Genomic DNA, 23,703 nt, shown 5'->3' with positions numbered 1-23,703 from the left:
ATAGATACTAAGGTCAGAAGGGACCATTATGAGTTTCTTTGTGAATACCCCTATTATTTGCAAAGCTCTTGGCTTAGCTTTTTATGAGGGCAAGCCATGTGGCTACATTACTTCAAGACTGGGCTTTCTGGGTTCAGCATGCCTGTTGCTCACGGGGGCTTTACAGCCAGTCCAAATGAGTTCAAACTCCTGCTACAAATTTTACTCCTTCAGGGAGCAATGCAACCAGTAAGTAACAGCAGCAACCTCATAAACAAGTCAGCATTTATTAGTCAGCTGTAGCACAATATTCAAGAGTGCAGGTCTGAATGGTAAAGCAAAGCTTAAGTCAGTTTGCCCCACATATTACCCCACTGTTCCATAGTCTCCTGGGATTCATCTTCTGTCTCCCTCTCACCTGGTGTATCTGCTTGGGTAGCCGGAAACTTAAAACACAGTCTGTTCACACCTGGCCCATTTGTCCCAAGTTGCAGCCCCTGCTGTCTTCCCATGTTCAGCTTGCCTTCCTTTCCCAGTCATTAAAAGCTAATGTTTGGTTGTTGGAGCTTCTATTGTCTCTCCAGCACACTCCATTCATCTGTGTTGATTCCAGTCAGTTCTTGAGAATATAACCAGTTCCAAATCTAATCCAGACAGGCTCACATGACATACAGCTATGCCTCACTACCCCTTCTCCTCAGGGAGAAATTAACCCTTTCAGACTCAATAAGTAGCAGTACAAGGTGAGTGAGAAAACTAACTTATGCATATTGTTCATAACCATATTACCAATATTTTCTCCACACATGGACAGACATAAACTAATCTGTCACAGAGGTGAATAGGCCAGGTAGATCTGATTTTCTAGAGCCTGAACCAATGCCCATTGAAGTTAATGGGAGTTTTTCCATAGATTTCAATGGACTTTGGATCAGGCTATTAGCATGTATTAGCTATAACAGTTGCTTAGTGTATTGTCTCTTTACAAGGTGGTACAAGGGCAAATAACTAGGGTAGTGGAATACAATTAAGAAAGAGAAAATGTAGGATGAATATTGGGGAAAAGATCCTGTCAGTGAGATTTATTAGGTTGTCGAACAGTCTCTCTAGGGAAGTAGTGGAAAGCCAGTCACTTGGGACATTTAAAATTAGACTAATCAAAGCACTGGAGAATATGCTGTAGGGAACATGCCTGCACTGACAGGCGGATGGACTACATGACCTAATACTGTCAGAAGCGGCCTGTCTGTATCAGGACTCAGAGGAGAAGACAGAGCAAGTTATTTGTTCTCACCCTTCTGAAGAGCCTCAGGAATTCCTGACTAAAGAAAAGCAGGTCTAAGAATTGTGCTAGAGGGTACAAATTCTGAGTGGCCAAGAAAATTTGCCTGTAAAACAGCCGCCGGCAACTGCAAATGGGGTCACAGAGAGGAGATCTTGAGGAGATTGTTGAAATCCTTTTTTAAAAACATACAGACACGTTTTTTCTTGGCACTCTTGCCAAATTCTGAAAGAAAAGGTAAAGCATTTTAGATGACTGTAAGGAGGAAGAAAGGGATTGTACTGGAAGAACTTTGAGTGTTTTGTAGGAATGTTTCTCTTCCCCACTACCTTTAGAGGTTGTAGCAAAAGAGCAAGAACCACTCACTGAGAAGGATCCTTGTCTATTTTTGAGGTCTTATTAATTAATATGGGTGGGAATTAAACACAGAGAAAAAAAACGATAGTCCTTTGTATGTGGACATTATAAGTCCTTTTGTGTTCTCTCTGCATGGAACTAAACATGACTTCAGGCTTTTCAGTTGTTTATGACCCACTTCCTCTATAAAATGTTTCTTCTCCCACCCAAGCTATCCCCAAACGTTACCATCTGTTGGCTGTTGAATGGCCTTTGTGAAATATGATTGTCATCTCAGCCAGTTCCCAATGGACAAGTGTACACCTTATGAAAAGCCCCCCCACAATTGGCACCCTTGTTGGCAGTCTTAGCATAAAGGTTGAAGAGTGACTGAGTACTGAAACCAAAGCCCTTCATATACACAGATGGTCCTGCCATCTCAGGGTTGAGTGGCACTTTAGCAGGGCAGTATGAGGAGGAAACCTGAACTATAACTGACGGGCTTTGCCTGCTCTGTTGATACAGAAGACTTCATGCTTCAGACCTATCATTCTGGCACCTTTCACCAGTGGTTAATTAACTAAAGAATTTAAAAGTAGTCACCCCTGAACATGGCTGTCACTTCACTGTCTCAAACAGAATTCACACTGCCTAAAAACAAACACACAGAAGAACTATGCTAATAAATCATCTTCAATAAACGCCAGGGGTGGTAAAGGAAAATGACTCAAAAGAACTTTTTCCTTATATAACCCATTAGCCATCTCCTGCTTATTATTTCTGTTTGAAGTTTCCCATAAACTCTGGAACTCATTTAGTTATCCAAAAATCGAGATTTGTTGTCCGTTTACTAAAAGCTAGTTGTCTCCATCATACACAGTTTTCACAACTGTTGCTGTTTTGATTTGAGCTACAGACATAAATAGGGTCATCTCCAGCCACAGAGGGTGGATGTTTAGTTTACAGCATTGAGGTTAAGCATGTGACTAAGAGTGAAAAAACAGAGGATCCTTTGTATACATCAAGAGTCCTGAGGCAAAACAGAGAGGGAGAATGCTGACACAGATTTCAATAAGTAAAGAAAAGAGACCATTATAATTTTAGAGAGGAGAGAATTAAATCATTTAGGAGAAATCAAGGTTTAAAGACCTTTCATATGGAACATTTATATTGATGTCAGACACTTAATTTTGTTAAAGGGACAGACAGACATCAGGACCTCAAAATAACAAAAAGCAATACCTGCATCAGATGTAAAGGAAGTCAAAGTAGTAGCAAACACCCATCAGTAGCATATAACAACAAGTAGGTATTAGCACTGAACTATCATCCACTTTTTAATTCAAATCCCTGTTGGAAGGAAGCATATTTGTTTTCATGCAGCATTTTAATGCTAATTAGCAATATGTACAAATGTTTATATAAAGTCTCCTCCATTTTCAGACATACCACTTCATTCTCCAATCACATGGTATTGTACACGTATTGAATGCTCCCTAGCTTGTATTGGAAGCTCCTTGAGGCAGGGACTTTGTCATGATATGACATTAAGCAAACTCCTACTGTTCAGCAAGTATATGTATAATCATTCAAACAGAAACAGCTGTCCTGACCTGCCAGAAAGGAGGAAATTAGTTGGCAAGTTGCCTCTGCTCCTCACCTGTGGTGGAAAATTGCTCAGCTTGTGTGATGCCCCCAAAAGCAGAGGGGCCAAGCCACTTCTGTTGCCCATGGTTAAAAATGTCCCTGGCTGTTTTTTTGTTTGCTTGAATGAGACAATGCAGTTGAAGCTCTCCCATTTTAAGCCACTGTTTCCCAGTCAGTTAGGTCTGTCTCAAAAACTGACTTTTTGGACCCCCCCCCCCAAACCAAATAAACATAAAAGACTTGGTGCTAGACCAGAAATGAATGGATTTTCTAAAGTATCTTTTAAATACCAATCTATTTCTGAATGATTCAGATGTGTAAGCAGACAGAAGCTTGCTTTGGGCAGCATTCATGTAAATCATGCTCAGCAAGGACCAGTACTTTAGCCATATATCGAGGTATTACATTTTGAAAATTTCTGGATGTTTAATCATAGTCCACTAAGTGCAGTAGATTCTTCCAGTGCCTCTTTTTGCTGAAGTTAAGGGGAATATAGTGCTTTATGGATCTGGTAGTGTAAGGAGAGAAGAACTTTGAGCATCAGAACAGTGTATTTATCCTCATTTTATTTATAGGTAGGCCGAACACTTCTTAATAAACACTTTCCTGCAGCACTAACCTAACTTAAACTATTTATCTCATCACTAAAGCATACCATTTAAGGTTAATAGTATGAAACTAAAACACATTTTTTTAAAAGCTGTTACTATGGTGCAAATACGTCCTAGGAAGAACATATCGCGATTGCCCCACCCCGTTACAAGTGAAGGGACAGTGGCTGGAAGCAGACTGTGCAAGGGACTCTGCTTCTGTCTAATTTTTATTAGTATGCACGTTTAAGTCTAGTCAGGATCTGAGGAGGAAATCTCCACCTTGTTGTTGTTGATCCTGGGAGTACTCCTGTGTGTGAGCATGTTGGATTTGGTTTTGATGCTTGATCTTATCATCTCTCTTCACCCCAGGTTCTAATGTATACAGTTAAAAAAAAACAAAACCTCACTTGGCTGCAGTCATATGACTACAGGCTGTGATAGCATCTAATTTCATAACTTAAGCAAAGCTGGGTTTAGTCCTTTGGGAGATCTCCAAGGAAGGATTTTGTTCCAGCCATTTGTGCACCAGCCTATGTTTCCTGTTAGGTAAAAGCCCTTTCAGCTGTTCCAGCTACGTGTCAGTGCTACGACCATACAGTTAGTTTTTAAAGGCCACATTTTACTTTAATAAAATAATTATGAAAAAATTCAGATTTTAATCATACAAGAGTCAGGAAATTCAGAGTTAATTCCCCCAGCTGCATCAATCTTACCTCTGTCCCCTTGTACGAGTATATTACAATAAGCTCTTTCATAATCACATGACACTGGGCAGGGGACACATTTCTCAGCAAATCTAATACAATGAAAATAAATTGTACTTTTTTCTATAATTTTAGATGTGCATGTTGCTTTTCATATTACTGCATACATCATGTGTTCATGAAATGAAAGACCCTATTGTAAGGCATACACCAAAACAAGACAACTTAACATTGTAGTGGGAATATTAACTCAGTTTCCTAAGCCTTTTGGAGATTAAAATCTCACTAGTAATATTGCTTTAATGAAGTATACTAAAATTATTAAACTCATACATTGTCCTGCCTGGACTGGTTACCATTATTCAATGGAAATATTTCCTCCAATTATTTACAGGAACTCAATAAAATTGAATTCCACAGAGGGGTACACATCAGGGTCCCAAATATAAGTGTGAATTTACTAGCTCAGTGAAATCAGGAATTTGACTTTGCAACTGGGCGGGGGGGAGAAGATTCATTACCATCTGTGATAACCTGGGGAATCTGTACAATTCATGAATTCTGTGAGAGATTATGAATTCTCTATGTATCTTTACCAAGCTGAAAACTCTTATTGTAAAAGTGGTCCTTTGTCTTCTATTGTCTTTTCACCTCCATGTCGGACCAAAATTCCAACTGCAGTAGTGGCAAAGGCCTAACAAGAGAGGGTTGTTAAATCATGCTGGTCCCCTACTCAGAAAGGACAAAGTGCTGGTTTCTATCCTAGAGAACTGGTTTGTCAGGGAAGGTCACTGGCAACAAAACCACCTGCCAGGGGTCAGATCACCTGGGGAGGCTGAGCAGGACATCTGATAAAGGGGCTAAAAAGTTAAGAGGGCAGGAACTGCTTTACTCAAATGGCCATTTTTCTCCTATTTAAGAGGAGGGAGAAGCAACTCAACAATATGTAGGGGCCCGATGAGAGTCTCTCCTACAGCCTGAACACAGTTGGTCCCGCAAGGGAAGGGTGAAGTAGTGAGGAGCACCGCATTTAGAATGTTTGTTTTCTAAATGATCTATACTCTGTCTATTTCTCAGGTGATTAAGTAAAGAAGTAATAATGTGTTAGATTCTGGTCAAAATGTCTGCGTGTGTTGTATGCTTCACAACTGCCACGTGTCTCCCGAGAGAGTTAAATGGTAACCCAGAAGACACTCACTTTTGGTGGGCTTCCAGAAGCGGGTGCATAAGCTGCAGAAGAGTCTGAAGGGTCAGCACTCTAGGCAAGTGAACACCAGTGTTCCAGCTCTCAAGAGGGGGTACTAGAGAAATGGTCTGTACCTCAAGTATGTGCCTAGGGGCAGTGGCTGAGCTCCAGTCAGGCTCTGGAGACAGACACCTAGGCAGCAGGAGGCTCTGTTCCCTCACAGCAGTCTAGGGAGTAGCCAAAAGAGGGAGCTCAACTAGGACCAGTGACACCATCTTATCCCTTAGAGTCACCGTTCATTTGCATAAAATATACATAATTAGTAGTATAGACCTGCATCTTCCTTGGTAGATTAATGCAAATACATTTGTTAATCATCCATAAAAACCTGCACCTGATCATCTTTGAATGAGCTTGCATAGGAAGTACAAAAAACAGCCAGTAGAAGCCACATTTTAAGAGTCTGGAGGCAGCATATTGTTACCTGTGTTAAGATACAATTTTCAACTTTGTGGATGGAAGTGGAAAGTTTAGCTGTGCAGCTCCTATTAGCAACAGCCTTGTAAAGCCCAGTGTACTGTGGTGATAATACAGCCTCAAAAGCTTCATATTTCACGTATTTCATAATTCAGTCACCAGTGGGCTTAGAAAAACCTGTTTTTTTCCCCTGTACAAAGACAGCATATTAAAGGAAAATCTTGGTTTAGCTGCAGAGGTTGGTATGGGGTAGGTAACAGGGAGTATACACATGGATCTACCAGCCATTTACAAAGTTTACCAACCAAAGTTGTACTTCCATATTATTTTACCAAATTACAGGCCTATTGGGCAATTTGTGAAGGTTCGGATCACTAGAATGGAGTGTCATACAGCCATTAAACCATACAAAAAGCAAAAGAACAGAATACATAGCATTTAACAATTTTATTAAAAATTGTACCAGTTATTAGAAAAAAATTCCAAGTATTAAAAAGCACCAGAGAGAAAGCACAGAGCAAATATACTGCACAGATACAAAAAAGGAGCTCCTCCCAGTCACCATCACTACAGGCAGGAGTCCTGGAGGCACACAGCCAAGATAAACAAAATGCTACATTCTCACTGGGTCTCAGTCCATGGCAGAGAGGGCGTGTGCACTTCAGGACTAGTCTAGACAAAGATTTCACAGGAGAGCATCGGCTGTACTTCTTCAGCTGGGAGAACATAAGATTCATTCAGCAGGGACACTCTATGAAAGGTTAAGAGCATTTTAAACAATACATTGAGAACCTCTCTCCCCCTCATCTTTTTGATTCTCCAAGGCAGCCACTGGAGGCAATTAATTACTCCAAAGTTTAAAAATGAAACCTCTCCAACAAGAGTAGAAAAGTCCAGGGGGAAATGAAGCTGCACGTCAAAATATGCTCATCTATGGATCTTTAAAGAGAAATGCAGAGGAGATTTGAATACATTTCTGATACCACAGAAGGAAAGGAAGAGGATTTGGAAAAGAAAGAGATACATTCAAGTTGGGAGGAGGGGGGTGGTTGTTTTTTTTTTTTTTTAAGTAGTCTAACTTTGGGCACCAAAAGTCCATATTTAGTGTCAGGATTTTCAAAAGCACCAAACTCTCTTAGGTGCTTTTGAAAATCCCCCACTAGGAGCCTAACTTTAAGCACCCATTTAGTAAGATCATAGCCATGTTTGTCTTCTTACATCATGTGACTACAACACATCAGTGAGAAGGGAGAAGTGTTACATCCCCCTTCTACCCTCAACCTTTCCTCAGAGTAGTATAACCAAACTGGAGTGGTCTTCTGAGGGGTGCAGGCCTAAAGTAGTCTCCCTGGAGCTGAAGAGTCTGTGGCGATGCTCTCCTGGGGATGAATCCACAAATCAGGGAGACTCCACTTGATTTTTAAAGATAACTTTGTACATGCAAAATCTTCATAATAAAATTTAAAACAGTTTAAAGATCTACACTTCCCACCCCCTCCCTCCACTCCCCAAAGGCAGCAAATCGTCTGAAGACAGAACTGGAAAATGGCTTTTAAAAAACTCTACAGATTTAAGTTTCACTTCCCAGAAACCAACTTCCAGCATGGGATTCATAGGAAGAGACCCTCCCATCTGTGGGGGAAGGGGGTGGGAGGTGTGGAAGAAAAAAGGAGGGGTGGGGGGGATGTCAGACTGCCTTTTTATGTAAACACACAGACACATACAGGCATACACACAATTACATTCCAGTGCATTCAATGTGTTTAGTCTTTTTCTGCTTTTCCTTATCGGCAAGAACTAAGTGGTGTTCTACCTGTGTGAATGTGTACAAACCAAAGAAATAATGATCATAAGAGCTTTTTAGGAATTGTAAGAGATCTTGAACACTCTCTCACCAATTCCTTGAGGTATTTTTTTCTTTCTGAAACAAATCAAAAGCAACAGGGAGGTGTTGGGTTTTTGTTTTTTTTTTAAATGACCACAAATGCCAATTTAAAAACAATATTCTTTGGAATGACTATGAATAGCTTTGCTGTCAGCTCTTAATACTCTGTATCACTTGACCCACCTGCAGAACTCCCATTAGTGTGAATGGGCATTGCAGAGATGAATCAAGGGCATTATATCCTGTCAAGGTTGCTCATAGTAATTAATATGAGCCTTCCCTTTAAGCAAAGTAGGGCTGTTAGTAAAACCACCCCTTGAATGTACCTGATATGTTCCCATATGGAACAATGGGCACATGTTCCATATGGGCAATGGAAGGGGACAATGCTACATAACAATCCATTATTTCCTGAAGATGATGAGCTGGTAAAAGTAGTGACCAAATCCTGCTCCCTTTGAAGTCAACAGCAGAATCCCCCTGGACATCAAAGAAGTAGATTAAGATCCTTAGGTTTAGGGTTGATAGAACCCTGGTTCCTTTCTCCAAGATATGCAAATATGAGATGTTAAAGAAAAACATCAGTGGTTGTTAAACCTCTAGTTAAAGGCAGCATGTTGCAGGAGTCAGACTTTGTCTAGGACTAGTCCTGTATCTACAGTGAAGTCTGGTTTATAATCCAGCCTTCACTGTAAATACAAGAACAAGTGAATTCTAATTTAAGACCTTGGAAGAGACAGTTTTGATAAATCCATTGCTAGCAGTGGACATCATGGCCAGGAAAGGCTCCCTCTCTCAGTGAGCCAAACAATTCTGTACAGTTAGATGGACTACAAAACTATTTCAGCAATTTATTCCCCCCACTAAGAAGGGTGTTATTATAGAATAAGCTAATGAGGGCAGACCATCATTAAGTGCCTATACCAAACTTGCTATTCCATTTTACACTTCTGTCGTGGTTGGCTGAGCAGTCCAGGGAGACTTATTTGCTTTTCGGTTTAACTGACCAGGCTGGAATTTAAGGAAGAAAGATGATGCTAGTTTGATTTCTTGATATGGTGATGAAGTAGTGTTCTAAAATCAGATGGGCTTGCCCAATTTTTGCACACTTCATAAGACTGTTATTAATCTGACCCCTCTGTGACGGTTGAAAGGATTTCAGCCAATCAGTAGGGAAATGAGTGTGCATGACCTAGGTCTGCGCCATACTGGTTAACAGCTTTATTTCATTCCTTCCCCACTGCAACCTCTAAAGCTCCACTCCCCTCTCCCTCAGTTTCCTTGACAAGCCTACACCTCATGAGTGATAGGTATAATAGGCCTCCCCTGGCACTGCCACAGCAACCGGACCCCCAGTTGTGGGGTTTGGCAGCGAAGTTTTTGCTTTATTATGCCCCATGCAGGTTCCGGAAGTATGTGCTGTTCAGCTTCCTGGGTTATCAGTAATCTCTCTGGATTCCAGGGAAATTACTGATGAACCCAGGAAGCTGAATAGCACATACTGCCTCATCAGCTGCCCCAGAACCTGCATGGGGCATATCAAAAGCATCTTTGAAGAGACGCTTTTCCTCCAGGCTGCTTGGGTCTGGGGAGGGGAGTGGAGGCATGGCTGCAGCTAGCCCGGGGCTCCTCCGGCCAAGGTAGGGGCATGCCTGGGGCTTCTCTGGGCAGGGGTCTTGTGGCTCTGGGCTGCAGCAGGGAGGAGGACAACAGGGTCTTGGGGCTCCAGCTGCAGGCAGAAGGGATGGAGCCAGGGGTTAACTTCCCCAAAGGGGGGCTCCACTTGCTGCCTATGCTACACCTTCAGTTCTAAGGGGGCTCTCCCCAAGGTCCAGATTCTGAGGGCTCACTCCCCTCAATCCAGTCTGTGCTCACCCCACTCCTCAGGCTTGCTTCCTATTTAAACCCCTGTTCTCCAGGCACCACACACCCCAAGTGACTCTGTTTTGCAGAGCCATGGAAGGTATTTCAGGAAATAGGGAGCAGCTTCCAGTACCGCTACAAAGTAATCAATGACAGGTACCACTCACATCCCACTGCATAACTCCATAGTGCACGTGCTTAACTAAAATGAAACAAAGCTAACTTAAGAATCATTGTTCTGAACTCCTGACCATCCCAGAGGAACACATTACTCTGCATAATGTAGCTTTAGCTAGGGGGTGGAGAAACAAAAAAGTCAGTTTGCATGAGGAACCCCATTTGTACTGAACGATCGCAGCAGAGCTATGTAAGCGGAGAGGGTTCTGGGAGCTGGTTTGGAGAGGGCTAGACAACTCCTGCCATGAAAAAGCAGAATGCCAGTCAAGAGATGGGATTGAGAAATAGAGGGGAAGCATCCAAATACAAATATGTGCTACAAATCATTACCAGGCACTTTAATGGGGTTACTGAGGGTACATGGTAACTGGGTCATTACAAATGTCCGAGATGGAAACAGACTTGAAGGGCAAGAAAAAATAAAGGCGGGGGGGGGGGGGGAGGGGAAGTGGAGGGGAAGGAGAATGTGCAAGAAAACTCTTCCAATACAGTGATTCTTTACTGTTCATTAGGCTTCAAAGCAGACCAGGAGCTCCAGAACCCCTCTGTGTTGACAGCTGTAGCAAGACTGAAGGGCAACTGTCCAGAAAGATTTTTCCTAGTGTTAGTTTTATAATTTGTGATTTAGAATTAGCTCTGGGCAAGTATGGAAACAGTCTGTGGAAAGCAGAGTCTATATTCTTTTCCCTTAGTATTTCACACTTCATAAACAAACGAAACCCAAATTTTTGGGGTAGGTAGTTCCCCATCCCTGTTCCAAGAGTGGCAGCCAAACAGATTTAAAAACACCAGACAGTCACAAGTGAATGACAATGAACTATCACTCCAAGTAGTATTTCTGTTGTCAGTGTACACGAATATCACTTCCAGTATTACTCATTAGAATAGACCGATCACTTGTACAAACCTGCAGTGTAGGGGTTCAAAGTAATTACTAACTAATCTCCTAGTCAAATCATGAAGCAAACGTATCAGATGCTTGGGATCTGAATCTTCTTAACAGCGCATATGATAGGGAGGGGGGAAAAAATCCACCAGAGCACTAACAAAAATATACAGATTAACAATTCCAGAAGAATGATGCTTAGATTATATTCCATCTTTAACAGCTCTATCCTGGTTTATGGGGACAGTATATAGTGTACAGGACCAAACAGCCCTTTGCACAAAGATACTGAAGAGTCACCAACATCTTCTGAAAGATTCTGGACTCTAACAGAAACAATTCCATCTATTAGTGGCAATGACAAAGAGCGACTTCATGTGAAGAATGGCCCAAGTTGGGCCAATTAAGTCATTAAACAAAGCTAGATTTTTACATATCTCCCTGGTAATAAAATTCAGGGAAATAAACAAACAGTGACCCACCTGCTGCTGTACATAAACTACTTAAGTGTAATTGTTTCTAAAAAGAACTTTTTTCAAAGTTATCCCATAGAGGAGTCAAGTGTCTCTAATCCGGAAGTAGCCTAAAGTACATTTAGAGCCATCAGTCCCAGACACCATCATTAACTAGCAGCCAAAATTACAAAATGCTGCATTCTATCAATTAAAAAACAAAAACAGAGCAGAGGAACCTGTTTGTCTACTACCTGCCTCACTTGCATAGAGGTTACTGATTTGGGGAATCAGCAGCAAGCTTTACCAAACACATCTAAGTTCTAAGACTTTCCTTCAACAGTGTTGGACAAGCGCTCCCAGCCTCATCAGGCACGAAGCAGTAAAGAAGAGTCCCGGGGGGGGGGGGGGAGGGAAAAAAAAAAAAAAAGCTTGAGAAGATGAGTAAGAGTTTGACAAAGTCCTCACATCCGGCCCGCGGTGTGCATGTCTCTCTCCCCCAGACCAGTGTTTGTTCAGTGCTCCCTGCAGGCTGGATGTGACCTGGAACAGGTGGAGGAGTCTCACCTCTGACCTACGTGGTTCCTGTTCGCCTCCACATTTAAGGCCAAGTTATGTAGGAAGAGAAGGATCTGCCACCACACTTGATTTCTGTTCTGCTGATGCTGTAAAGGAGAATGATTGAAACAAGGTTATTTATATTTTACAATTGCAACATACCACTTATCTTTTCCAATAAAAACTCAGTTACTTTTCAAGAGCAGACACTTTAATCCCATCAGCACGACAAGGGGCGGGGGGGGAAGGAGGGGAGAAGAGGTAGGGGGTGGGGAGAATGATAAGTTCTCCAGAAATAATTATAGCTCTAACATCAGAATTTAAAAAAAAAAAAAAAAGAGCAGACCCTTATGCATTGTGCACAAGAGGATTAAACCTTTTTTTGCTTGCAGGATTTTGCAGAGTTTAGCCAAGTGCTGTTTTTAATCAGATGGGCTTCTGAGCCTCTCAAAAGGCCCAGCTGCATGAACAAACAACTTTCTTAAAAAAAAGTTACCCCCCTTCTTCACCCCAAAAGTGGAAAAAAAAAAAGTAACTGGTGATCCATCTGTAAGTGATTTGACACCGTGAAGGTCAAAGGGTTAATCTTCAATTTAAACCACACTGCTGAGGCAGCAAAACTCTGATTTCATCCAGTACAAGAAAACACTCGTGCGCGCACACACTCCCCCACTCCCTCCCCCCCATCACATTTTCCTTCCCAGCATCTCCAAGATAATACTGCCCTTTTTATAGCTACTTTTGACAGTAAGCCATAAATAATCAGCCTTGGAGCCCTTTCCTACCGACTGGAGCCAATTAAACCTTAAGCAAGAACATACTTACCCCCCCCCAAAAAAAAAGAAAAAAAAAGAAAAGAGAAAAGAGAAAAAGAAACAAAGAAAGAAAAAAGCAAGAGGTTATTTCAGGTCCCACTGTCAAGCAATGAAGTTTGAAAGTTAAGTTTCAGGGGACATCAGACCTCATAATGCTGCTTTTGGGAAGGAATGCTGTCCCCTCTTTTGTTATATGTAATCACCTCTCTGAAAGTGTTCTCCATTATACCCCCCCCCCCCTTGTTCTTTAATGGCATCTCATACAAACAGGTGGGTTTCTCTTTACACTGCACAATCTGGGATACTATTTCACATCCCTAACCAACCTTCAATTAAAAGGCCAGTTCTTGTTTTCTCATCCAGAATTACCTATTTGTTAAGCCAAGCTAGTGACCATTTAAAAAAAAAAATCCCAAGCAGACAAGGAATAGAAAGCTGGTTTACAGCAACTTCACCTTAGCATATGAGAGCATTACAGAGTACTGAAGCACTCTATATAAACAAGGTGTTTCAACTTTAATTAGTCCAACAGGGCAAATTCACATAAGCATGAGCTAGAAAAAGAGAGAACACCTTAGCTGTAGTTTGCATACTAGAATTGTTTCAAGAGAAATATCCAAAACATTCCAATAAACTCTTTATATTGTGCTCATGCTTTCCGGAGACTAGAACTGCAGAAAAGGTGCAACATGAACCTCAAATGCACTCAAATTAGGCCTTGGAAAGTATATGCGCTGGATTCCCTAACCCAGCAGCAGTTCGTTCAATATTTTATTCTTCTCCACAAGACTTAAATGTGTCCCCAGATTTAGGAGGGTTTACACTGTTCTAATTACAATGTGCCAATGTCTTTCTGTTCAGAACATGGCCCACGACAGCCATTCGGGAGACTGGCATCATTCGTTCCAAACAGCCCCAGGCTTAAAATCCACAAGCAACCTGTCCTAGAGTGTGGTTACATTCATAGGTGAGAACATTCCCACCATGCAACTCTTGACAATACTATCTTCTAGTGTTGGGTTAATGTCATAATGAACCCCTAAAATGTTCTTAAGGAGGCAGATGCGTTTGGTTTCCCTTTATTCTTATAACCAACCCTACATTCCTTTTTGTCAGAAACTTTGGAGATCTCTCTTCCTTCCCCTACCCCAAGCCACATTTCAGAACCTATTCTGACACGCATGTGCAACCAAGACTCCTGACAGCATATCCAGAAAACATGTTTTCACCAACTCATTTGAGACCACCAACCCAAATGCATTATAAATAAGGTCTTCAGAGTAGCCTGCCGTAAGCATACTGTAGTATATATGAAGGTGCAATAGATTTTCCCCATCTCCACCACTTAGCAAACTATGGGAAAGAGCTGGTGCAAAAACTAAAGATGCTCCAAAGGAAATGCAGGCAGATTTCATATGTTCATCAAGATTTATTACTTCGTTGTATTTGTGACCAAACAAATAGGCTGGTCTTTAAGAAATCTGGAGAGAAATTTAAGAGATAGCCTTAAGTTGTCTCAAAAATAAATTTGGAACATAGAACAGTTTAACTGGTGGCACTCCTTTCCCATCTGCTCAAGTGACATTTGTCAAAGTGCTTAGTTTGGGGCAAGAGGTGCACTAGTTTAAAGTGCATGCAATTTATACTGCTATACATTTACATGGGCGCAAATGGTTAGCGTACATATGAAACCAAGTCCCATACACTGCTGCCCTATTTCAGGTAGGAGGTTGCCTTGAGTTTTGCTCGAGTTTCTTATGCAATGTATTATGTTTCTAAATGTTTATCTTCTCACTTTCCCACAGCTCAATAGGCAAACTTCAGAAGAAAAATAATTATGTGTTTGTGCTTTATTATGATGGGCAAAGGAAATCTGAAATTATTTCCTCCCACCAAAAAATGGCTTTTCCTACTTACTTTTTATACATCAGAAATTCAGGCCTTTTTTACCTTGGAAGACTCACTGGACAGCTGGAGAGCTAGTAGAATCTGACATCACAAGAACTAAAGAAGTGAAACCTGATTGAGCAAGGAAGTTATTTTATCCAGACTCTGTTCTGTGTTTGTTTTCATTGATACCCATTTGAGTTAAACACTAGGAAAACGCCATCTTAGTGCAAAACAAAGGTGGGGGAAAAAATCAGAGTAGGTAATGTGCAAAAAAACCCTGTATTAAATTATTAACAAAAAACTCTCAAGCCTTTTTTTATGTCAAAGCAGCAAAAGAAGGGCACATACTTAGTATTTGCACTCCCCCTCTTCCCTTATTTTGCTCTTCACCTTCTCCCTCTAATAAAATAAATAACGCCACCAAGCTTTTCATCAGCAGATCTCAGTGTGTTACAAAGAAGGTTGGTATCATTATTCCCAATTCACACATGGGGAAATTAAGGCACAGAGAGGTGAAATGACTTGCCTAAGGTCACCCAGCACGCCAGCAGCAGAGCTAGGCATAGAACCCAGATCTTTAGAGTCCCCGTGCTCTAGACCTCACTGTCTTTTTATATTTTCCAATTTAGTCAGATTCAAGAGCATCACTTCCTCAGTGACAGGATGAATGTCAGATAAAAATCAACGGTATCAATTTAAATGTGAGACAAGAGACATGGAGGGAAGATAGCAGATGATCTCGGCAGTAAGGATGGAAAAGCCAGTTCAGAAAAAGAACTTACCCAAACCTGAATAGGACCTTCTTGGAAGTTTCAGTAAGTTCAAGTAACTTTTCAAATTCAAGTAACATGCCTCTGCCAGAACTGGGAGCAAAATACTCAAATATCACAAGAGAGGATTTTTTCCAAGGTACTGTTTGCCTGCCAGAAAGGACCAGAAATATCAGGAGAGCCGGTTCATGAGATTTCCAGTTGGATTTCTCAGTCACACAGCCTTGAGATTTACCCATCACTACCTCGTGGTGCAGGATTTATATTCTTCCCAAGGCTGATTCTAACCCACAATATCCCTGCCAAAAGTAATTCATTTCGTAACCTTACTCTGGGAGAAAATATTAGGGAAATATAAACTGTTAATGACTCTAGAAGGGAACTAGTCTGTGACTAAAGCAGACGAGAGTTATACACTAGAGTGACACAAAGGTTGAGGCAGATGAAACAGCTTCCTGTTGTAGCTGCAGCCTTTTAAGGAGGATATCCTTATGAGACTCTCTGTCCAAGCTGTTATCATGGATGTTTCAGTAAGTCACAAGAAAGGTAATTTTACGAGAAATGTGTGCTATATAGCAACAGTCAGCTAACAAACCTAAATTCCATTCCCAGAACCATGCTCATATCAGCCAGGATGCCTTTACATAAACAAGTTAATAAAGAACATAAGAGCCATGATGGGAGGGAGGAAGTGTGCCAAAAATGGAATAGGGACAAGAATTGGCAACAGATGTTTTCGATAATCAATATCCTACTGGGTGTTGCACAGTGTGCACAATAAGTGATATGTCTCATATATAAAAACATCTGTCAACCAACCAATCGGCATCCCAGTTCTTGTGTCAAAGCACTTTTATTCATATTCTGCCCTTGGATACAAGTCTGTGGCTCAAGATGATTTCAGGGGATGTGATACACAGTTAAAGACAAAATGCGTCACTTTGGATGTGGCTCTTAGAATCACAGGTAGCAGCTGATTGGTAGATGAAGAGGTTGGTTTTTTTTTCCCCCCATGCTGGAGAAGCAGCTGTGGATTCCTTCCTTACAAAACAAACTGTCTCACACATACATTTCTTTAGAGAAAGTACCATTGGTGGTACCTTTTGTAGAAGACCATGTACCTTTGTTCACAGTATGGGTGTCAGTCGCTCTCTGCTTTGCTTCATAGTTCTTACCCCAAGTGGTTCTTCAAGGACCAAATTCTGTTCCCACCAGAGTCAGTGGCCAAACTTTTGTTGAAGTCAGTGGGACAAAGATTTGGTAGTAAGTGGCAACACTGGTAAACAGGAACATCAGTGGATGTGTGTCTAGGATGTGCGTCCCTTTTTAATGGCCAGTACAAATCTTGGCAAAAAGTTGCTACTTCTTGCAAAGAAGCAAAAAACACTTGCAACCGAGGAGCAGTTGTTGATTCACTGTTGAAAGCTACATTTAGTTCCAGGTGGCTAGAGGCACATTTGTGCTACCCCAAAACAGATTTGAGTTTAGTAAGACTGGGAAGTCACATTCCCCAAGGCAACAGAAATCATGGATGATGTCCCAGCTGAAAAAAGAACAGGAAGACTTGTGGCACTTTAGAGCCTAACAAATTTATTAGAGCATAAGCTTTCGTGAGCTACAGCTCACTTCATCGGATGCACAGAATGGAACAGACAGACACAGATAAGTTGGAAGCTACCATACAAACTGTAAGAGGCTAATTAGTTAAGATGAGCTATCATCAGCAGGTGAAAAAAAACTTTTGTAGTGATAATCTACAAAAGTACTAATTAACTAGTTAGCCTCTCACAGTTTGTATAGTAACTTACAACTTATCTGTGTGTTTGTATTTTATTTATATATCTATCTATCTATAGAGAGAGCGCACACGCGCACGAAAGCTTAGGCTCTAATAAATTGGTTAGTCTCTAAGGTGCCACAAGTCCTCCTGTTCTTTCTGCGGATACAGACTAACACTGCTGCTACTCTGAAACCAGCTAGAAAAGGAAATGATGGGAGGGGACAAAGGAAGTCACACTACAACCTCGTGAGCGCCTAATGACTAGGGAATAATACACCTGCGAAAAAGTAAAAATAGTGGGAGAGAGAAAATTGACTGATTTAGAAGGAGCTCCATTCTCTTGCTGCCACACTCAGAATAGGATTGTGTTGTGATAATTGCAAATTTACTGTAATTTTTACTGCCTGCAAATTTACTCTAATTATGAGCTCAACTGTAACAAGTATGTGACAGTTCATAAGATGTCACAATAACCTATAATAAAAAACATTGATGAGAAAAGGTATGTGTGACATTGCACTCTATATGATTTTATAAAAATATGCTAATGAGTATGAATATAATGTAACTGGAATATGTTTCATGCAGAAGGTCTCTTGTAAGGTATCATTACAAAGCTTATCTGCTGAGTGTGGTCATCCTATTTGTATAAATGTATCATTTTTGTATCTAAAATTAGAAATATGAAATATAATTGAGGGCCTATTGTAATTATGCAAAGTGTGGGCCATTAATGGTAGTTTGGAATCTTAATGGCTCCCATTAACCAGGATAATTACCTGTAGATGGCTCTGTTTTACTTGTAAGTCTTCCTGTATACCTGTGGGCTGGCAAGTGGATAATGAAGTCTTACAGTGACATGTGATCATGTCACCTGAACTGGAATCCATCTTTAACCTGGTGCTTTTCCATTGAGAAGGAGGGGTGGGAACCCAGACAAAGGATTCCCACCTTATGCAAAAGATATATAAGTGGGTGGAAGAGAACAAAGGGAGTGGCCATCATGAGAAATCCCCTAGCTCCCACCTGAGCTGGAACAAGGGCTGTACCAGGGGAAAGGATTGTGCCCAGACTAGGAAGGTGTCCAGTCTGTGAAAGAAACATCTCTGAGGGTGAGATCTGATCTGTATTCAGTTTTATTACTGTACTAGACTTAGACTTGCGTGTTTTATTTTATTTTGCTTGGTAATTTATTTTATTCCATCTGTTACTACCTGGAACCACTTAAATCCTACTTTCTGTATTTGATAAAAATCACTTTTTACTTATTAATTAACCCAGAGTATGTATTAATACCTGGGGGGGGGGGGCAAACAGCTGTGCATCTATCAGTGTTCTAGAGGGCAAACAATTTAGGAGTTTTACCCTGTATAAGCTTTATACAGGGCAAAATGGATTTATTTGGGGTTTGGACCCCATTGGGAGTTGGGCATCTGAGTGTCAGACAGGAACACTTCCTAAGTTGCTTTCAGTTAGTCTGCAGCTTTGGGGCACGTGGTTCAGACCCTGGGTCTGTGTTGGAGCAGACTGGTGTGTCTGGCTCAGCAAGACAGGGTGCTGCAGTCTCAAGCTGGCAGGGAAAACAGGGGCAGAAGTAGTCTTGACACATCAGTTGGCAGCCCAAGGGGGTTTCTGTGATCCAACACGTCACAGTATGAAAAAGAGAGGAAGACAATCTAAACCAAAAGGGCTGGCTGGGATGATTTAATTGGGGATTGGTCCTGCTTTGAGCAGGGGGTTGGACTAGATGACCTCCTGAGGTCCCTTCCAACCCTGATATTCTATGATTCTAATGTAACTCAAGGATTGTGTTAAAATCACCCTTGGGAAACAAGAAAATGGGTCCAGAAATTAATAAGCCAAAATTGGCATGTTAGATATTAAGCCTAACTGGTGGACAAAATAATGAGAGGATGGGCTATTTCACCCATCACTCCCTTTTTGGTTCCTTAAAGAAAGACACTTTGTGGGGAAAAATAAGGAAGAACAGATGAAGGCTACCAGAGTGAGCTTCATCAACATTGCTGCCGCTCCCACCACACCCAGGCCTTCGTCACCCAGATTCTGAGAAATGTCCTGACCAGACCAAGCCAGAGAGGAACCCAGATGACATCACCACCTCTACCAGCTCCAGCTGAATCCCAACCACCACCTGGGATACACCAGGATTGGACTCTAGCCGCAGGCTGGAGCTGTTGTAATTGCTGCTATCTCAACTCACTTCTTCTCTTTCCCCCCGCTCCTCCCCCAAGGACAGTTATTACCATCTTAGATACCACCTAAAACAGTGGTTCTCAACCTGTGGTCCCCCAACTGCTGGGGGTCTGCGGATTATGTCTTAGTGGTCCGCAAAAGACAGACTGAAAAGTAACAACAGAATTCAACTATACATACAGACAATAAGTTTCCAAAGGGGTCCACACCTCCATTCAAAATTTCCAAAGGCATCCGCAAACGAAAAAATGTTGAGAACCACTGATCTAAGACAGGTTTCAGAGGAGCAGCCGTTAGTCTGTATTCGCAAAAAGAAAAGGAGTACTTGTGGCACCTTAGAGACTAACTTAAATTGGTTAGTCTCTAAGGTGCCACAAGTACTCCTTTTCTCTTTGATCTAAGACTGACAGTTTTTCTTTCTAAAAACTCTCTCCAGTTAACAGGGCTGGGGAAAAAAGGGAGGGTGTTAAAATAAAGCCTTATTTAATTTCAAATGCTTCAACTGTTTTCCCTTCTTTTCTTTATCTTTAATAAAAGGTTAAAAAAAGATTTTTAATGGCATGTTTGCCATGGTGCTAAGCAGGCTGAGGTCTCTGTGTACCAAGCCCTAAACCTTGTTAAACACTGTTTAACGTTGGACAGGGACTGTCATGTTAACACATTTGGGCCACTTACTCCATCTAAATTAATGCAGCATTTCTGAAAGGAAGGCAAGATAGATCCTTCCTATAATGGACACCATGGCACCATCATGCAGAAATTAAATTTGTGGAAGAGGGAGAAGTAGTCACAAGCACTATCTGGTTCTTATCATGCACAAATCAGAAGCCAGTTAACATACAGAGAGAAAGCCACTAAACATTTGGGGGTTCAAAATGCAGAGATGGAGGAGACACATGGAAACAAGTTGAAGAGACGCCCAACTGCAGGAGCAGTGGAAGGAATAACACCAACGCTCACCACAAAGGGGATGCCAGGAGTGGCAAGTAACTACCTTTATTAAAAAGACAGGTTCTCCAGCTTGGGGGAAGGTTTGGCAGGTTAATCATTTCTTGACTTTTTTTTAATTCAAAACAACCACCACCATTTACTTGTGCTTTCCTCTTTGAGCTGAGCCTACAGGAAGTGGAAGCAGACAAAAACCATGGCAACAACCGACTGACTTTCAACTTGGAAAGGGCAACTGCTGGCCAGTACTTTCCCAGGCCCCAGGGCTTCCTATCCTATGCAACCTGGCAAGGTTATTTAGTTGTGTTTTCTATTCAGGGTGGAGAGAGAATAAAGGCTCTTCAAGACTCATGGGATCTTTCCATCTGCTGCTGCTTTATGCCCATAGCCCTCGAGACCCTAAGTCATAACCACCATCTATACAGATTGGGACAGGATTCCTTTACAAGTTACTCTAAATCCGTTGCAGGGGTCCAAAATGCCAAAACCCTCCCTAAGCTCCTTCCCTGACAAGAAGTGTCAGCTAAGGACTGACACTCCCACCGCATCCTCCCTAAACTGAACCCTAGGAGATGTGGGAAAATTTCTCTTCTCTGAAAAAGTGTCCCAATCTAGCATGTGGGGTGCTGCCTGCCCAATATGCCTTTGCTCTTCACATCAGCAGAGTACTCCCACGTGGAGAATTTCAGTCAAAGTGGAGGCAGATTTTCTAATTTACTTAGTACTAAACTTACTAAAAGGTTGGAATAAAACTTTGATTTGATTTGGGGTGAAACAAACTAAACCTCCCATTTGGAGACATGGTGCTGGTTGTCAGGAGAACTATGGCTTAACCCAGACCTTAAAGATTAGCTACTAGAGTCCTGTTTTCTAGGTTTACCTTGTTCATAATCCATTCTACTGCATATGCATCAGGGTCTGCCTGACTTTTGTTTTATACAGATCCTTTCCTCACAAAGGGTGAAGTTACAAAGGAGTTTCTGTATCTGATGAAGACAGTGGGCAGAGGGGGCAGGACTAGTCTCCCTATTTCTAGATATAGACATTAAGTAGAAGAGGAGGTAAAAGTAAACCTTTCAGATCTACTGCAAGAAAATACCCAAAGAGACTGAAATGGAACTTTGAACAGAGCAACACGCCCCCACTCCACTGGAAACGCACAAAGACAAGCAATCAGGTGCAGAACTGGAGCCTGTGGTTAGTTCAGCTTCTTGTCAGCAGTTCTGATGACTCAGAGGCTAAATATAGAGAGTGATATAAACAGAGCTGGCTGCAGAGCAAACACTGCTGAACTGACCCATCTCTCACGCATACTCTCTCTGAACCTGGAAGTTGCAAGCCCTCCTGCAAGGGGAGGCTGTCTGCTCCGGAGACTTTTCATTGTGCTGCCAGAGGTGCAGCTCCCTTTCATCACGGGGTTGCATTACATCACATTGCCTAATCAGGGTGAATAAAAGCAGCTCTGCTGCTTTAAAGGGACAGCATACAGCAGAGTAAAGAAAATGTTTGTTTGTAAATAAACCAAGTTCCCTTTGCCAGTGACAAGAATAGTTACTAAAAGATCATAAAGAGTTAATAGGATATTCTTCAGGAGCAAGGAGGAATTTAATTTGCGTTTCTCACTTTGTCTCTTCACTAGAGAGTTTAATTGACATACAAATGTGCTTGTACACATACACCCCCTGCTTTCTTCCTCAATTAATAATCAACCCAAACATCACCCCCATCCCTAGAGAGATCTCAGTGAGATCTAGCAGTCAGAGCAAGGGACTGGAACCAGAGCTCTTGGGTCCTATTCAGTGGTCTGCTCCTCTGTCATTCTGCCACCTTGGGCAAGTCACTACCTTTGTATCCCCCTTTGTAAAATGGGATTTTACTACTTTTAGAGTAAGAAATAGCTGCAGTATCTCAGATGCCACGGTGTGGTAATGACTGAAAAGCGCTGAGTTACTGGTGACCATTGTCCCCAATGACTCTTAAAGGGATGCACTTCAGTTTATAGAGTGCCTTGGGGTCCTATGGTAGCACAAAAAAAATTGTAAGTTATTTATCACAAAACAAGGCTGTAGGCAATGTGAGTGCAATTCATCCCACATCATTTGAGGTGTCCTGCACTGTTTATAGAATCACAGAAATGTAGGGCTGGAAGGGACCCTGAGAGGTCATCAACTTCAGCCTCTTGCACTGAGGCAGGACCAAGCAAATCTTCTAGACCATCCCTGAGAGGTGTTTGTCCAACCTGTTCTTAAAAAGCTCCAGTGAAGGGGATTCTACAACTTCCCTTGGAAACCTGTTCCAGAGCTTAACTACCCTTGTAGTTAGACAGTTTTTCCCAATATGTAATCTAAATCTCCCTTGCAGCAGATTAAACTCATTTTTCCTTGTGCTACTTCAACAGACATGGAAAACAATTGAGCACATCCTCTATGTAACAGTCCTTAAGTCTCCAAATATGTTATCAAGTCCCTGCTCAGTCTTCTTTTCTCAAGACTAAATATGCCTGGTTGTTTTTTTTTTTTGGGTTTTTTTTTAAGCCTTTCCTCCTGGGTCAGGCTCTCTAAACCTTTTCTGATTTTTTTTGCTCTCCTCTGGAATTTCTCCAGTTTTTCCATATCTTTCCTGAAGTGTGGCACCCAGAACTGGACACAGTTCTCCAGCATAGGCCTCACCAGTGCTGAGTAAAGCAGATTTACTGCCGGTGTCCTACATATGACACTGCTAACACACCCCAGAATATTAGCCTTTTTCACAACTGCATCAGATTGTTGACTCGTATTCAGTTTATCCACTATAACCCTCAGATCCTTTTCAGCAATACTACCACCTAACCAGTCGATTTAAGACCAATTTCCTCATTTGTTAAGGTCATTTCGAATATTAATCCTATCTTCCAAAGTGTACGCAATCAGCTTTGTGTCATCTGCACATTTTATAAGCGCACTCTCTGCTCCATTATCCAAGTCATTAATGAAAATATTTTCTAGTCCCAGACTCAGGACTGACCCTTGCAGAATCCTACTAGATATGCCATTCCAGTCTGACAGCAAACTATTGATAACTACTCGGAGTATGGTCTATCAACCAGTTATACACCCACTTTATAGTAATTTAATCTAGACTGCATTTCCCTAGTTTGCTTATGAGAATGTCATGTATTACTGTGTCAAAAGCCTTACAAAAAATCAAGATTTATGTCTATTGCTCCCTCCATCTACTAGGCCAGTAACTCGGTCAAAGAAAGAAATTAGGTTGGTTTAGGAT

General features: G+C 41.6%; 1 protein-coding gene across 2 annotated transcripts in view; it reads right to left on the bottom strand.

Annotated features, from left to right (window-relative positions):
- Positions 1–252: 252 nt before the first annotated feature.
- BMF (Bcl2 modifying factor) overlaps positions 253–23,703 on the bottom strand; it is a 33,574-nt gene continuing 10,123 nt past the window's right edge. The window contains exons 4-5 of one of the 2 annotated variants that reach the window (XM_073348808.1): positions 12,035–12,132; positions 253–1,486 (exon numbers count right to left, since the gene is read on the bottom strand). In XM_073348808.1, coding sequence (XP_073204909.1) covers positions 1,330–1,486; positions 12,035–12,132 — 255 coding nt within the window. In that variant the 3' untranslated portion in view covers positions 253–1,329. Of the gene's footprint in view, positions 1,487–10,452; positions 12,133–23,703 lie in introns of those variants that run through there. The other variant, XM_073348807.1, reaches the window with a different exon arrangement.

The sequence above is a fragment of the Lepidochelys kempii genome, chromosome 6, assembly GCF_965140285.1.
Source record: "Lepidochelys kempii isolate rLepKem1 chromosome 6, rLepKem1.hap1, whole genome shotgun sequence".
Taxonomy (NCBI): Eukaryota; Metazoa; Chordata; order Testudines; family Cheloniidae; genus Lepidochelys; species Lepidochelys kempii.
This window is presented reverse-complemented; position numbering and strand designations above follow the sequence as displayed.